Source organism: Mauremys mutica, chromosome 1, assembly GCF_020497125.1.
Source record: "Mauremys mutica isolate MM-2020 ecotype Southern chromosome 1, ASM2049712v1, whole genome shotgun sequence".
Taxonomy (NCBI): Eukaryota; Metazoa; Chordata; order Testudines; family Geoemydidae; genus Mauremys; species Mauremys mutica.
This window is the reverse complement of record NC_059072.1, coordinates 48125070-48139236: the sequence shown is the minus strand read 5'-3', so window position 1 is coordinate 48139236 and position 14167 is coordinate 48125070. Positions and strand designations below refer to the sequence as shown.

Here is a 14167-nt window from a genome sequence, read left to right as displayed (position 1 = left end):
CAGTTTCTACACCAGCAACACCATCACAGGACCTAACCAGATCAGCCACACCATCACCGGTTCATTCACCTGCACGTCCACCAATGTAATATACACCATCATATGCCAGCAATGCCCCTCTGCTATGTACATCGGCCAAACTGGACAGTCTCTACGGAAAAGAATAAATGGACACAAATCAGATATTAGGAATGGCAACATACAAAAACCTGTAGGAGAACACTTCAACCTCCCTGGCCACACAATAGCAGATCTTAAGGTGGCCATCCTGCAGCAAAAAAACTTCAGGACCAGACTTCAAAGAGAAACTGCTGAGCTTCAGTTCATCTGCAAATTTGACACCATCAGCTCAGGATTAAACAAAGACTGTGAATGGCTTGCCAACTACAAAACCAGTTTCTCCTCTCTTGGTTTTCACACCTCAGCTGCTAGAAGAGGGCCTCATCCTCCCTGATTGAACTAACCTCGTTATCTCTAGCCTGCTTCTTGCTTGCTTATATATACCTGCCCCTGGAAATTTCCACTACATGCATCCGACGAAGTGGGTATTCACCCACAAAAGCTCATGCTCCAAAACGTCTGTTAGTCTATAAGGTGCCACAAGACTCTTTGCTGCTTTTACAGATCCAGACTAACACGGCTACCCCTCTGATACAATACAGATGCAGCAGGCCCCCAAAGTAAGCCTTAGCAGTCCTGAATCTCTTGATACACCCCTTGCCCAGTTTCTGTAATAAAAGGAAGCAACATCAGCCTAGACATTAGGTCAGTAGGACTCCAGAGGAATCTAGCCTCCGGAAGATTTCCTAGTGTAGCTCTGAAGAGTTGAGAAAAGGACATCTGAGCCTTTATGAGCTTGATTAAATAAAGGCGAGTGTGCTGCATTCCTAACAGAGGGACTTATAAAGAGAGGAAATTCTCCAGGGAGGGTAAACTAAAGAAACCTGTTCCCATTTCCCTCAGGAAGCTTAGGGAGTCTAGTTGTGTAGACTTGAGTATTAAGCCCTGGTTTGTTTATCTGTTGTCTATGCTTTAGTTTGTTTAAGCAGCCAGCCCAGAAGCACTGCACAGGACTTCTGAGTCTTACTGCCTTTTGTTTTTTATATTGTCTAAACCCAATAAATGAGGCCAGTCTGAGAATGGAGTTTTCTTTTGTTTAAGCACAAGAGCCTCCAGTGGTTTGTGACGGGGCTTGGGAACAGGGGCTTGGACATAGTGCGCATTAGAGGATTTTATTAAGAAACTTAGGGGAAAAGGACACCTTTTGCAAACACTGTTTTATTCTTGATTGACTTAGTTTTTTGTTTTATCTATTGTCACTGGTAATACAAGAGAAGGGATAAGCTAAGCTAAGAGTGGGAAGAAATATATTAGTAGATCATCAGCAAACATACAAGTCATCTTTGATTTTTACAGGACAAAATGTTAAACAGATCTTATTCATCATCAGAACGTCTACATGCAACAAGTTTAGTGAACCACAGTACATACTCGAGATATCACTAACCAACAGCTAATCTGGGCCACATCATTTTTTCTTGATACAAATGACAACATTATTGCAGCAATATAAGCAAAGGTGTTCCCCCCCCCCCCACTTCTGAATACAGAGCTCTGCCCCTCTCCAAAAGTCTGTTTACTGGAACTAGTAGATGCTTTTCCCATGCTGCCTCTCAAGCTGGGGAGGACAGCCCCATAAACATAAGCAAAGGTGCCTCCTCCTTATCCTTCTTACAACTTAATCCCTCCTTAAAACTCTCTTTTGCTATGATTCTGACAAAAAACTAGTGCGCTGAGACCACTGATTATCATGCTGACCAATATTGCCTCATTCTTTCCTTATATGTCCCCATCCATCTATCTATATCCATCTATTTCTCTTGGCTTGTAGCTAGACTAAAAGCTGTTTAGGGGCAGGGAGGGTCTTTGTTTTGTGTTTGTACAGCACCTATCTGAGAGGCAGAAGGCGTGGGCCTCCCAAGTCAAAGATCAGGACAGGAGAGAAAGCAAGTTTCTATTTAGACTCTGCCATCAACAACCACTTTGTTCAATCATGTTCAAATTCTTTCCAAAATGACTGCCATGATTACTCAGAATGGCATTGTCAACTGGACAGTTGGCCATTATATCTGAAAACATTCCCTGGCTTTCATTCATTTGTATGTTGGCTTTTGATGTCAAATATTATTCTCTTAGAAGCAAAACGAAAGCTAGAAGGGAATATGACTGCACTCTACAAACACCAGGGAGGGAACTGAGTTATTTAAGTAAAAGGACAATGTGGGCACAAGAACAAATGGGAATAAACTGGCCATGAATAAATTTAGACTGGAAATCAGAAGATATCTAACAATCATAGAAGTTAGGTTCAGGAACAGGCCTTCAACAGGTGTAGTGGGGGCAAGAAACTTAACTGATTTTAAGATGGAGCTTGATAAGTTTATGACCAGGATTATATGATGGGGTTGCCTGTGATAGCAGGTATGTGGACTCAAAAGACACAGGAGGTTCCTTCCTATGTTTATATATATATATATATATATATATATATATATACACACACTATGTTTATAGTTGCATCACCACTCTACTGCCTATCATCCGCAAAGAAAGAGAACATAAAAGGAAATGTGGGCGAGCTCTGCATTGTACATATTGCTTCCTCAATAGACATCAGAAGTTTGAAAAAAGCAAAATAAAAGCAATCTGCAATTTGATATTAGTGAAAGATATTACTGGAATTATGCATAATTCAGAAGCACATGAGTTATTAAACTGTGCTCTAACAATTTTTAAAAATTGATGGAGGTTAACACAAAAAGTTTTTTATTTATTTTATTTTATTGGACTAGATTGTGACTTGTGCTACATGTCTGTACATGGGCTATTGTTCTGGGTAGGTGCGGCTACATACACACTGTTCCTGAAGCAGTGTTGATTGGTGGGGAGGGCTGGGGAAATAGGCAGAGCCTGTGATTTACTCTCTCCTCTCTCACATGCCAATGAACACACACGTATTGCTGGCTAGTTCACCTGAGCCAGGCCAGCATAGAGGAATGTTGGTACAGGCCAGCAACAAATCACAATTTCACACACTCAGGCAAGAGGAATCAGGAGGAAGAACTGTTGCCCAGAAGATTGGCTTGAGTCACAATGTTTTCTCCAAACTCACAATCTAGCACACTGTAAACTTGTATTTGGGAGCCAGTCCTATATGGTAATTGATCAACAGCTAAATCAATGTATTGACCAATATATACAGGAAAATCATCAACATATAGCATTTACTGCCATTATCTGAGGCTGAGGAACAGCAATCAAAATGATTTGCTTTACCTGTGAAGTTTCCATTAAATAACTTAGTATGTCATACTATTCCATTATTATGTTCCATTCATGATTTCCTTTAAGACCAGAAATGTACACAAGGTAATATTTGACCCACCACAGAAATGAAAAACAAAAAGCTTTGTACATAGATTGGAAATAAGGGAATAAAGTGGAGGTTTTCTGCCCACCTAACCATACAACTAACATCAAACTAAAATCATTGTTTTAGGCAACATCTTATCCAAACCTGATAGGGCTATGAATGTCAGAACTTTTCAAGGCTTGAAGCTATTCTAATTTGATGCAGCACTGTGAATGCAAGAAAATGATCACTGGGAGTTTCCTTTTTAAATTTAATAGGCATGAATAGTATCTGGATTATAATCCTCAAAGTCTCTTTTTGGAGAGTGAGAAGTGATAATCGTTATTGTATTGCTGCAGAAATCAACTAGTGTAAATATATCAATATTCATAAATCAGTGGTTTCAAACAGCTATCAAAGTCTTTCAGAAATTATTCCTTTACTTTGCTATAGTTAAATTCACACTCAGATCATTTTTTAATATAATACAGTAGCAGGAATGAGTTATGCAAAATGGAAAATAAAGCATGAGAATAAGATGTTGGGGATTTTCAGTGAAAGATAATTAAACCACCTCTCATTTACTTTGTATTAGATGCGAGGCTATGGGTAGTTTTAGGGCATAAGAGGAAAGAAAACAGTATGTTCCATAAAAGACCCATAAGATTGGACACAATTTGGCTGGATAGTATAAATGCCCCCTTTCTTAATCCCTAGGCCAGGATTTTTAATTTCTGTTTACCATCCAGCTGGAAAGGGTCACCTCATGAAATTAATAGGTGGCGAGTTTAAAACAAACAAAATGAAGTACTTCTTCACACAGCACACAGCCAACCTGTGGAACTCACTGCCAGGGGATGTTGTGAGCAGGGGCGGCTCCAGGCCCCAGCACGCCAAGCGCGTGCTTGGGGCGGCAAGCCGCGGGGGGCGCTCTGCCGGCGCCGTGAGGGTGGCAGGCAGGCTGCCCTCGGCAGCTTGCCTGCGGAGGGTCCGCTGGTCCCGCGGCTTCGGAGGACCTTCTGCAGGCGTGCTTGGGGCAGCAAAATTCCTAGAGCCGCCCCTGGTTGTGAGGGCCAAAACTATAACTGGGTTCAAAAAGGAATTGGATAAATTAATGGAGGATAGGTCTATCAATGGCTATTAGTGACGACAGTCAGGAGGAATGCATCCCCATGGTCTAGGGGGGTCCCAAAACCGCTGACTTGTCAGATGCTGTGACTGGAAGGAAGATGATGTATCACTCAATAATTGCCCTGTTCTTCTGGCATCAGCCTCTGTCAGAAGAGAGGATACTGGCTAGATGGCTCATTGGTCTGAGCCAGGCTGGCAATTAACATTTTGTGTTCATAAATGCTGAGGCTCTAAAACGACTGATCACATGGGGATGTGCATTGTATCGGTGGCATGATCATCTCCCCCCTTTATGTGGCAAATGCAGAGGATGGGCACATAAGGGGACGGCCCCTGGACTGAAGCGCAGCAAACTCCTGCTGCACCAAAACTGTCCCGTGCAGATAGCGCGGGATCCCACCCCGCTGGTTTCGCCTTCCGCTGCTGCAGGCCCCGCAGCCCCGGGTCCTCCCGCTCGCTCCACCCCCGCTCCCTTTCTTCTCCCCCGGCCTCGGCGGGGCTCGCTGCGGGGCGGAGCCAGGGGGCAGCTCCTGGCGGGCGCGGCGCTCTGCGGGGCGGGGCTCCGGGCCAGCCGGGCTCCACCCAAGGCCGGGCTGCGCGGAGCCCAGCCAGAGGCAGCAGCCAGCGGGCAGGGGGGCCCGGAGGCAGCGCACCAGCGGAGCCGCCATGGGGCTGGAGAAGGAGACGGGAGACACGAAGATCTTCATGGCCGAGGACAGCTTCGGGCGCCCCGGCGGCCCCGCGCTAGCCGGCCCGGAGAGCGGCCCCGGCAGAGACCCGCATGGGCTGAACACCCACCTGAAGGTGAGGGCCGCATTGGCGGCCACCTGCGCGCCGCTCCCTGCTCGCCTCCTGGCTCCTTGCAAAGCAGGGGGCTGCGTTCCCCCTTAGCCCCCGCGGCCGGCCGGCCTCGGGCCCCTCCCTCTCTCCCCGGGAGCCCGGGCCGCGCTCTGCGCCTGAGAACGCGGTTTAACATACGCGCTGTTGTTTGAAACGGGGCAGCACAAAAATCGCGGAGTCTCTCTCTGCCCGATCCCCCGTGAGCCCGGCCTGCCCGCCCCGCACACCTGTGCCGGTCAGGCTCAGGCTGAGCTGAGTTGTTACAATCCGAGCTTCCCCGGGGCGGCCTCTAGCCAAAAGTCACTCTGCGCTGGGGACAGGGGTATTTAACAAAGCCGGGTGCAACCTGCTCCGTTTCTTTCCCATCAGCAGCAACAACTCCAGTATAGTTCCCTCTTCATCCCCAGCCTTGTAGCACTGCAATTGCTGTTGGAGACAGAAGCTGATTTAGCTGGGGGGGTGGGGTGTGTGTTTTTTGTGTCATTCCAGCTAGGGTTTGAGGATGTCCTAGCAGAGCCTGCATCATTTCACTCCTTTGACAAAGTTTGGATATGCAGCCACGCTCTCTTTGAGCTCAGTAAATACGCGCTGTACAAGCTCCTGACTCTCTTCCTTGCTATCCCACTGGCTCTGGTTGCAGGAATTGTCTTTGCAGTACTCAGCTGTCTGCACATCTGGTGAGTAAATTTATTGCCTTCCACTTCACTTATCTTCCTCCTGAAACATTAATATCCATATACAGTAAAGAAGTGCCTCTATAAATTCAGTCTCTGTGCACAAGAGAGAATGAACAATTCTTAGGATGTTGCCATAGATCCTAACTAGCGATAGTCACCTCTACAGCTAGTAAATTTAGGCTGATTTGAGTATTTACTGTGTTTTAAAAGTGACAATAATGAGCTTTCAGTGCCTGGGGGCCCCATATGTAAATTTCTTCTACCCTGGGTCTGTCTTGTTTATTTAGTTTGCAAGCTCCTTGGGACAGGGACTGTTTCTTTGGATTTGTGCAGCACTTAGCACAATGGAGCCCTGATCTTGGTTAGGGCCTCTAGATGCTACTGTGATATAAATAATAATGGTGATGATGATTGGACTATGCAGATTCCTTAATCATGTGTATTTAATATAAGGGCTTGGCAGAGGTATTCTGCCAGCTGGGTAGGAGGGCCATGTTTCCCTACCTCCCATTGCAACTTTTTCTCATCAGTTTGGTACCCAGTCCCCTATTCAGTCTTCCTCCATTGAGCTAGCTACTCCTTCTTTCCCATGCCACCTTTGCTGAAAATAATAACCATAGGGTACATCTTATCTTTGCTATTGCCACTAAAGCTGCTGCCTCTGAACATGAGGCATGTTCATAACAATGTGCAATGCAATGTACCCTGAGCACCTCCAGGAAAGGGACCCCCTGCTGAGCTCAGGTAGTCTGATCCTGGCCACATGCCCAGTTCCACAGGTGGACACAGTAGCTCTAGAAGCTCACAGGGAAGCTGATGTACTTTGTTACATTTTTGGCAATGGTTTGGAGAATCTTCAGAACAGAGAGGCTGCTAGATTGTGGAGATGGATGGAAGGAAAAAAGAACGGGGGCTGGAGATGAAAGGGCTACATAAGGGAAAGCTGGGAATCCATCTGGCTACCAAGGTAGGTGAAAGGAGTAGGATGACCAAGTGCCCAGCACCATGCCCACAAACCAAGATTTTCTTTACATACTAGTTTTAGACAAAAATTTCCATTGTCAGAACGTGCTTTCAGGCATGGATAGCTGGAGTTTAACAGTCAGACCTTTCGAGCTCTTTAAACATCTAAAGATGTTGTAGTCCAGTAAGCCCCAATTCCTTAATACTGTTCTAGGTTTCTGTGCCACAGAAGCACCTCTTGTATAGACTTCCATGCAATGGAATGCAGACATGAGTTTTACTGAATTAGGTCTCTGAAAATCAGTTACAGCATCAAATCCAACTCATGTGAATGATCCCCGTTGACTTTAACAGGAGCTGCAGTGGCCAGCACTTCTGAAATAGAGGTGTCTAGCCATAGGCACCCGATTTTGAAGATTTTGGCCTCAGTCTCTCTCTGGGCCTAATTATTTCCTCCACTAAAAAGTACAGAGGAGAACTTTCATTCTGATCTCCTGTTATACCCTGGGTGGGGGAGTCTCTGGCTCCATCCCTGCCCTAGCCAGAATCATAGAATATTAGGGTTGGAAGAGATCTCAGGAGGTCATCTAGTCCAACCCCTTGCTCAAAGCAGGACCAACACCAACTAAATCATTCCAGACAGGGCTTTGTCAAGCTGGGCCTTAAAAACCTCAAAGGAGGGAGATTCCACCACCTCCTTAGGGAACCCATTCCAGTGCTTCACCACCCTCCTAGTGAAATAGTGTTTCCTAATATCCAACCTAAACCTCACCCTCTGCAACTTGAGACCGTTGCTTCTTGTTCTATCATCTGCCACCACTGAGAACAGCCTAGCTCCATCCTCTTTGGAATCCCCCTTCAGGTAGTTGAAGGCTGCTATCAAATCCCCCCTCACGCTTCTCTTCTGCAGACTAAATAAGCCCAGTTTCCTCAGCCTCTCCTCATAAGTCATGCACCCCAGCCCCTAATCATTTTCGTTGCCCTCCACTGGACTCTCTCCAATTTGTCCACATCCCTTCTGTAGTGGGGGGACCAAAACTGGACACAGTACTCCAGGTGTGGCCTCACCAGTGCCAAATAGAGGGGAATAATCACTTCCCTCGATCTTCTGGCAATGCTCCTACTAATACAGCCCAATATGCCGTTGGCCTTCTTGGCAACAAGGGCACACTGCTGACTCATATCCAGCTTCTCGTCCACTATCATCCCCAGGTCCTTTTCTGCAGAACTGCTGCTTAGCCAGTCGGTCCGCAGCCTGTACAGTGCATGGGATTTGTCTGTCCTAAGTGCAGGACTCTGCACTTGTCCTTGTTGAACCTCATCAGATTTATTTTGGCCCAATCCTCCAATTTGTCTAGGTCACTCAATTTGTCTAGGCCAGGATCCAGTTCTATTGGGAGACAAAGACCAGCTAAATCCAGTTTCCCACACCAGCTTCAATCCAAAGTTAGTGAAGCTTGAGTCTCTGTAAACTTCTGTGCAGCACTGTCTGCCCATTCCACGTTCCCTGGGAGCATGGATTTGAACAGAGCTGTGTTTCTAGGATCTGTGATAGGGCAGGGGACTCCAGAGCTGGCATGGAGTTGAGGCATTGAGTTTCCAAACATATAGTACTGGCTTCTTTTGGAATCCCACTGGGGTTATGGACATACCTTCTGCTTGTTTTGTGGGTGGGAGGAGGGGAATTCCATTCAAACCTTCCCTGGAACGATTCCAGAAAAACTCCTTTAACAGATTGTGAGTTCTCCCTCCCATGTAACTGGCTGCAGGAGGGGCTATCAGAGCCTCTATGCCTCAGTTTCTTCATCCATCAAACTGAGCCAGTTATACTGAGGGGTCTTTTATGAGGCTAAATTCCATGCTGTTTGTAAAACACTTTGAAGTCCTCAGATAAAGTGCTATAGACATGTAAAGTACTACTGTTGTAACTATATTGGCACGCTAAAAATCCACTTAGGCCTGGCCTGACCTGGCATTGCTCACTCACCTAGAACTCCCTAGGGTTTCAGCAGCAATTGTGCACCCCAGATCTGAGAGCAGATTTTAGTTCTCGGTAGCTGGGATAACTTTAAAAAAAGACGCAGATATTATACATCATGTAATGGCATTGGGGAAGGAGAAAGAAAAGTAAATGAGAAAAATACCAACAATGTGGTTTGATTTACACTTACTTTTTAATAGGGGAAAAAAATGAAACACATTCTGGACCCTCCCTCATACTAGGTGCATTAAGCTGGTCTCCATAGTTACACTATCTGGTAAGAATGAGACAATCTGAAACTGTGCCAATGCCAGCCAGCAGTTTAGTGACCTGTATATGAGCTCCTTGGAGCAAAGTTACTTCTCTGCATTCCTTTGCCTGTAGTGATTTATTTCTCTCATGCTACAGACTATAAGTTGTGGAAAACTTGTCACACCAACTCTTAGACGCTCCCTGTGAATATCCTGAGTAAACTTTAAAAAATATCCTTAAACTGGAGTTTGAATTTTCTGTTGAAGTGGTTTGTGTTATGGTGAGGTTGTGCTGTGTCAATACCAGCGATCCAAGTGATGCACTCAAAATTCTGACCCTTATTATAGATCAGGAATGAAATATTGCTCCGAGTTACATATGTGCAACCACTTTGAAGTGTAAGTCGTGTAACTCATGGCTGAATTTGGCCCTACACTTTTTTCTAAAAATGTCCTGGTGATTGTTCATTAAGGTCCTAACCCTGAGAAAAGCTGAGGACTTGCAACTCCCTTTGGGGAACCCTCCATGCTAGTGTAGCATGCACAGATATCCTCTCCTAAGTTGCAAAGCAAAGTTCCCCTCTGCCCATGTAGAGATTTCCAAGACCCAGCAAGCTTCATGCCTTGACCTCATTTGGAGCTGGGGGTGCTTGGCATTATTCTGTATCGTGGCCTGAATTTCCATCCGTCACTTGCTATGGTGCAGTCAATGACCAAGATACAAAGAAGTGGACATCTGTCACCTTTCACCTTTCTCTTTTATGGCTTATAGCTGTGGTATTCAACCTTGATGACCACAAAATCATGAGCGCTGAAAAGCCACATCCTCACTGAATTGATGGATTCAGAGAGCCACTGAACAACTCTCCTGACATTGCGTTGTCTCAGTGTGAGAGTTGGCTGTCCTCCCTTACCGCTCTACCCACTTCTTGGCTGCAGGGAATGAAAAGGAAGAGATGATGTTTCTCTCTCTACCTTTCCCTCACCACCAACCAGTTTGTAGGGAGTGGATCTCAGGTTCTAGTCTCTTGGTTCACATGTTACATTCCACATTGGGCAGCAGAGAGTCTTCTTGTGACTCCCTATTGAGTCTTATCAACACCTCTGTTATGAGTCTTCACTATCACTTTGATTATATTCTAAGCCAATGGGTTTGATTTACTGCTGGGAACCATGGCTGTGTGTTCCCACTAGGCATGTCTACACTGCATCTCAGAGCAAACCTCCCAGCCCACAAACTCACTTGCGGGGCTCATGCTAGCACTATAAAAATAGCTGGTTATATGTTGCAGCTTTGGCTGGAGGGGGCTTGAGAGCCCATGCTCCTCCCCCAGCCATAACCTCAATGCACCGTCTACACAGCAACTTTTAGAGCTCTAGCGCAAAACTGTGGACCCAGGCTGGGAGCCGTGCCCTCAGATGCAATGGGGACATACTTGAGGGGCTCAAACTGCCTGCAGCCCCACTCCACTGTCGAGCCTGGAGCAATCCTGTTGCCCCCAGAAAGTAGGAGGGGCCAGCCAAGGAGAAGATTCTTCCAGAATACCTGTGGGGGGCAGTAGTAAGACATCTCCCCTGAAGGACAGATTCTGTTACTATTACTGCTGCCCTTGCCAGTGGTTCTGCCCAAGAATTGCAGCTTTACCAGTGCCTGTCCATTGGGTGATTTCCTTCTCCCCCCACCCCACTCCTGATGCAGCTTCCCCCATAGGATTTGGGGTGAAGGTTTAAATTGCACTAGATTATTCAGCAAATAATGTTATCAGATAATAATATAGAGAAAATCATAAGCGACTCATGGAAAATTAGTGAACAGAAGAGGAGGCACAATTTAGCTAGCAAATGACATGCAGCACACTATATGCTATAGTCATAATAAATTGTATATACAGTTGAACTGTACATAACCATAGCCACACTTTAGAGTGTAGCATACCCTTATACATCTCTACCCGAATATAACGCTGTCCTCGGGAGCCAAAAAAATCTTACTGCATTATAGATGAAACCGCGTTATATCGAACTTGCTTTGATCCGCCGGAGTGCGCAGCCCCGCCCCCTGGAACGCTGCTTTACCGCGTTTTATCCAAATTCATGTTATATCGGGTCACCTTATTTCAGTAGCATTCAAAGTTCTATATGGTATGTACATTACTTGCTGTTTCAGCAGAGACAAAGAAAGGGAAGGTTTTAGAAGAACTATTCTTGTTTAAATCCATCTGGGTTAGTTGAGTGCAACATAGACACATTAGTATAGTGTTTGCATTGTTGGACTTGATTTGATAACGGCTGAGAACCCAAGCAGACAAACATTTAGTATTGCTCTGTGGCACAGCCTTTTAGAAAAGCACTTTAAAATCACAGTTCAACATTACATAAATCATTTCTACGTTTGTTTTTTATCTACGCTGAACACCCTTTTAAATGACTTCTAGCTTACTGAAATGCCTGGATAAATGAAGATAGGTTACATCCCTTTAGCACAGTGTACACCATATGTTGCTTCTCAGAATAGCCAAACTCCCATTTTTCTGAAGGTTTTAAATGTCTCTGAAACCTTTTTGGTTAAATAAGATCCCATTGTCGTTAATAAATCTAACCAAGGATTGACCAGCAAATCCATTGTTCTGTTGTAGTTGTTGTTGTAGTAGTAGTAGTAATCCTCAAATCTTCTCCTTTCTAGGATTGTGATGCCTTTTGTAAAGACCTGCCTCATGGTCTTGCCTTCAGTGCAGACTGTATGGAAGAGTGTGACGGATGTTCTTATTGCACCGTTATTTCACAGCCTAGGCCGATGTTTTGCTATAGTTAATATACGCCTGGACCAAGAGTAAACATCAAGGATACAATTCTGCTGTAGTCTTAGATGGTGGTATGCCTCTTTGCTAATGTAACACAGGTGCACTTATCATTCATTCCAAAACTGTTGGGATTAAAATAGCTGGTTTAAAATGGGGACACATTATTTTTTTTTAAAAATCATTTACTTTCAGGGGATCAATTTAAGATAAACTAGACTATTTTCATATCTAACTATTTTAAACAACAGAAAAAATGTGGGGTATTTTGGCAACACTTTATTTTAATGGTACATTGATTGCCAAGTTGCAGAAAAAATCATGTGGAGGTATATGTGACCACCACAATAGTATCATAGAAAATTGCTGTGGCCAGTGTTGTTACTCTGAATACTAGTGAAATTAGTAGTGATGTGATACACTGGGCCAAACTAACTTCTAGGGTTTCAGAGTTGGGTCTGGCCCACTATTCAGCATAATACATGGAAGGTTGTATGCTCAGTTCTTGTTGTCAGCAGGAGTCATGCCTGCAACTCCCTGCATAATACAGTACTGATGTGCATGGGTAATATTCACTGAGCTCCCATTGCTGCTTTGTAAATCTCCCATATATCAATGGAGAAAAGTTCCCCAAAGTTTACCCCTTAAAATGAAGTGTTAGCTAATGGTTTGAGAAAATCAGCTAATCTATATATATTATTTAATGAGATTTTAATTTTGCTGTATATTTTGTATTTATGTAAATGTTACTTTATCAGTTTTCCTTGAAGCATTATTTCTAAAGCATTTGTATACTTGCGGAATTATTATGCTGAAGAAGTTTGACACTGCAGAAGATTGAATGAGATTGGTGAGCTTTTACTGACTAGATTACGCAGATCTTTGGAAATGCTGCTGTGCAATTCAAGTATATATTGTTTTCGTAATTGAATGTGAAATCAGTGCACACAAATGTTTTCATACAAGATTATGCAAAAGAGTTTGAAATACATGTTTATGAGCATTGTTCATTTTTTTTAATTAAAAACAGGCTGTAATAAATGCAACCTTGCCTATCTCTGTGTATTATCAGCAACATTGTGATATTTAAAATAATATACACTATTCTGGCACTTTGATTAAGTAGAAAGCGTTCTCTCTTATTTCAAGCAAGTGGACATATTTAGTATGCTTGTCCAGTTCTCTCCACACATTTAATTGTCTCTGGTAAATGCTTATTTATTACTTTTAAAGTCTAACTATAAAGGATAGTTTTCCCTCCTGCACTTAATACAGCTTTATAAACCAGAATAGCGTGTAAACAAAGATACATGAAAATTATATTGATCTTTTGATGGGGTACATGCTACTGATTTATATAAATGCAGATGAATAAGTTACAACTGTAAAATGTTTATAATATGCTGCAATATGTTTTCCTCTGAAGCAATGTCATGCATTCCTTATCATATATGAGGTATGTAATAAAATAATAAAAAACTAGCTTTTTCAATTTTTGGTAACCCAATTTACTCAGTCATCTTTTTTTTGTCTTGGTTAAATAGATGACCAATCTTTAAATCATTTTTTAAAACTTTTTTTTTTTAAATGAATGTAGGCTACTTGTGCAACTTTACACTAACATATGGTTGGAAAAAGATGGTGTAAATGGACACAGCTCCACTGATCTTGGTGATGTTTCACCCATTTACAATAGTAGAGAATTTGTCTCCCTATGTAAGATTTAGAACCACTCGTAAGTTCAAACTTAGCAAGTAAGACAGAATACTTTTTTCTAAAATCATGTATCAGAGGGGTAGCCATGTTAGTCTGGTTCTGTAGAAGCAGCAAAGAGTCCTGTGGCACCTTATAGACTAACAGACGTTTTGTAGCATGAGCTTTCGTGGGTGAATACCCACTTCTTCAGATGCAAGACTTGCATCTGAAGAAGTGGGTATTCACCCACGAAAGCTCATGCTGCAAAACGTCTGTTAGCCTATAAGGTGCCACAGGACTCTTTGCTGCTTCTAAAATCATGTTAATATTCTCTAAAATAGATTCCCCATTGAGGTACTTTGGCTACATGCCAAATGATTTTTTTTTGGGGGGGGGGGGGGAAAAGTATACAAATTTCA

At 43.7% G+C, this 14167-nt stretch overlaps 1 protein-coding gene across 1 annotated transcript; it reads left to right on the top strand.

Annotated features, from left to right (window-relative positions):
- Window positions 1–5055: 5055 nt before the first annotated feature.
- Window positions 5056–13560, top strand: CAV2 (caveolin 2). Its single transcript, XM_045001722.1, has 3 exons — window positions 5056–5347; window positions 5873–6060; window positions 11939–13560. The coding sequence occupies exons 1-3, from the start codon at window positions 5210–5212 to the stop codon at window positions 12087–12089; spliced, it is 477 nt and encodes a 158-aa protein (XP_044857657.1). The 5' UTR covers window positions 5056–5209; the 3' UTR covers window positions 12090–13560.
- The last annotated feature ends 607 nt before the right edge of the window (window positions 13561–14167 follow it).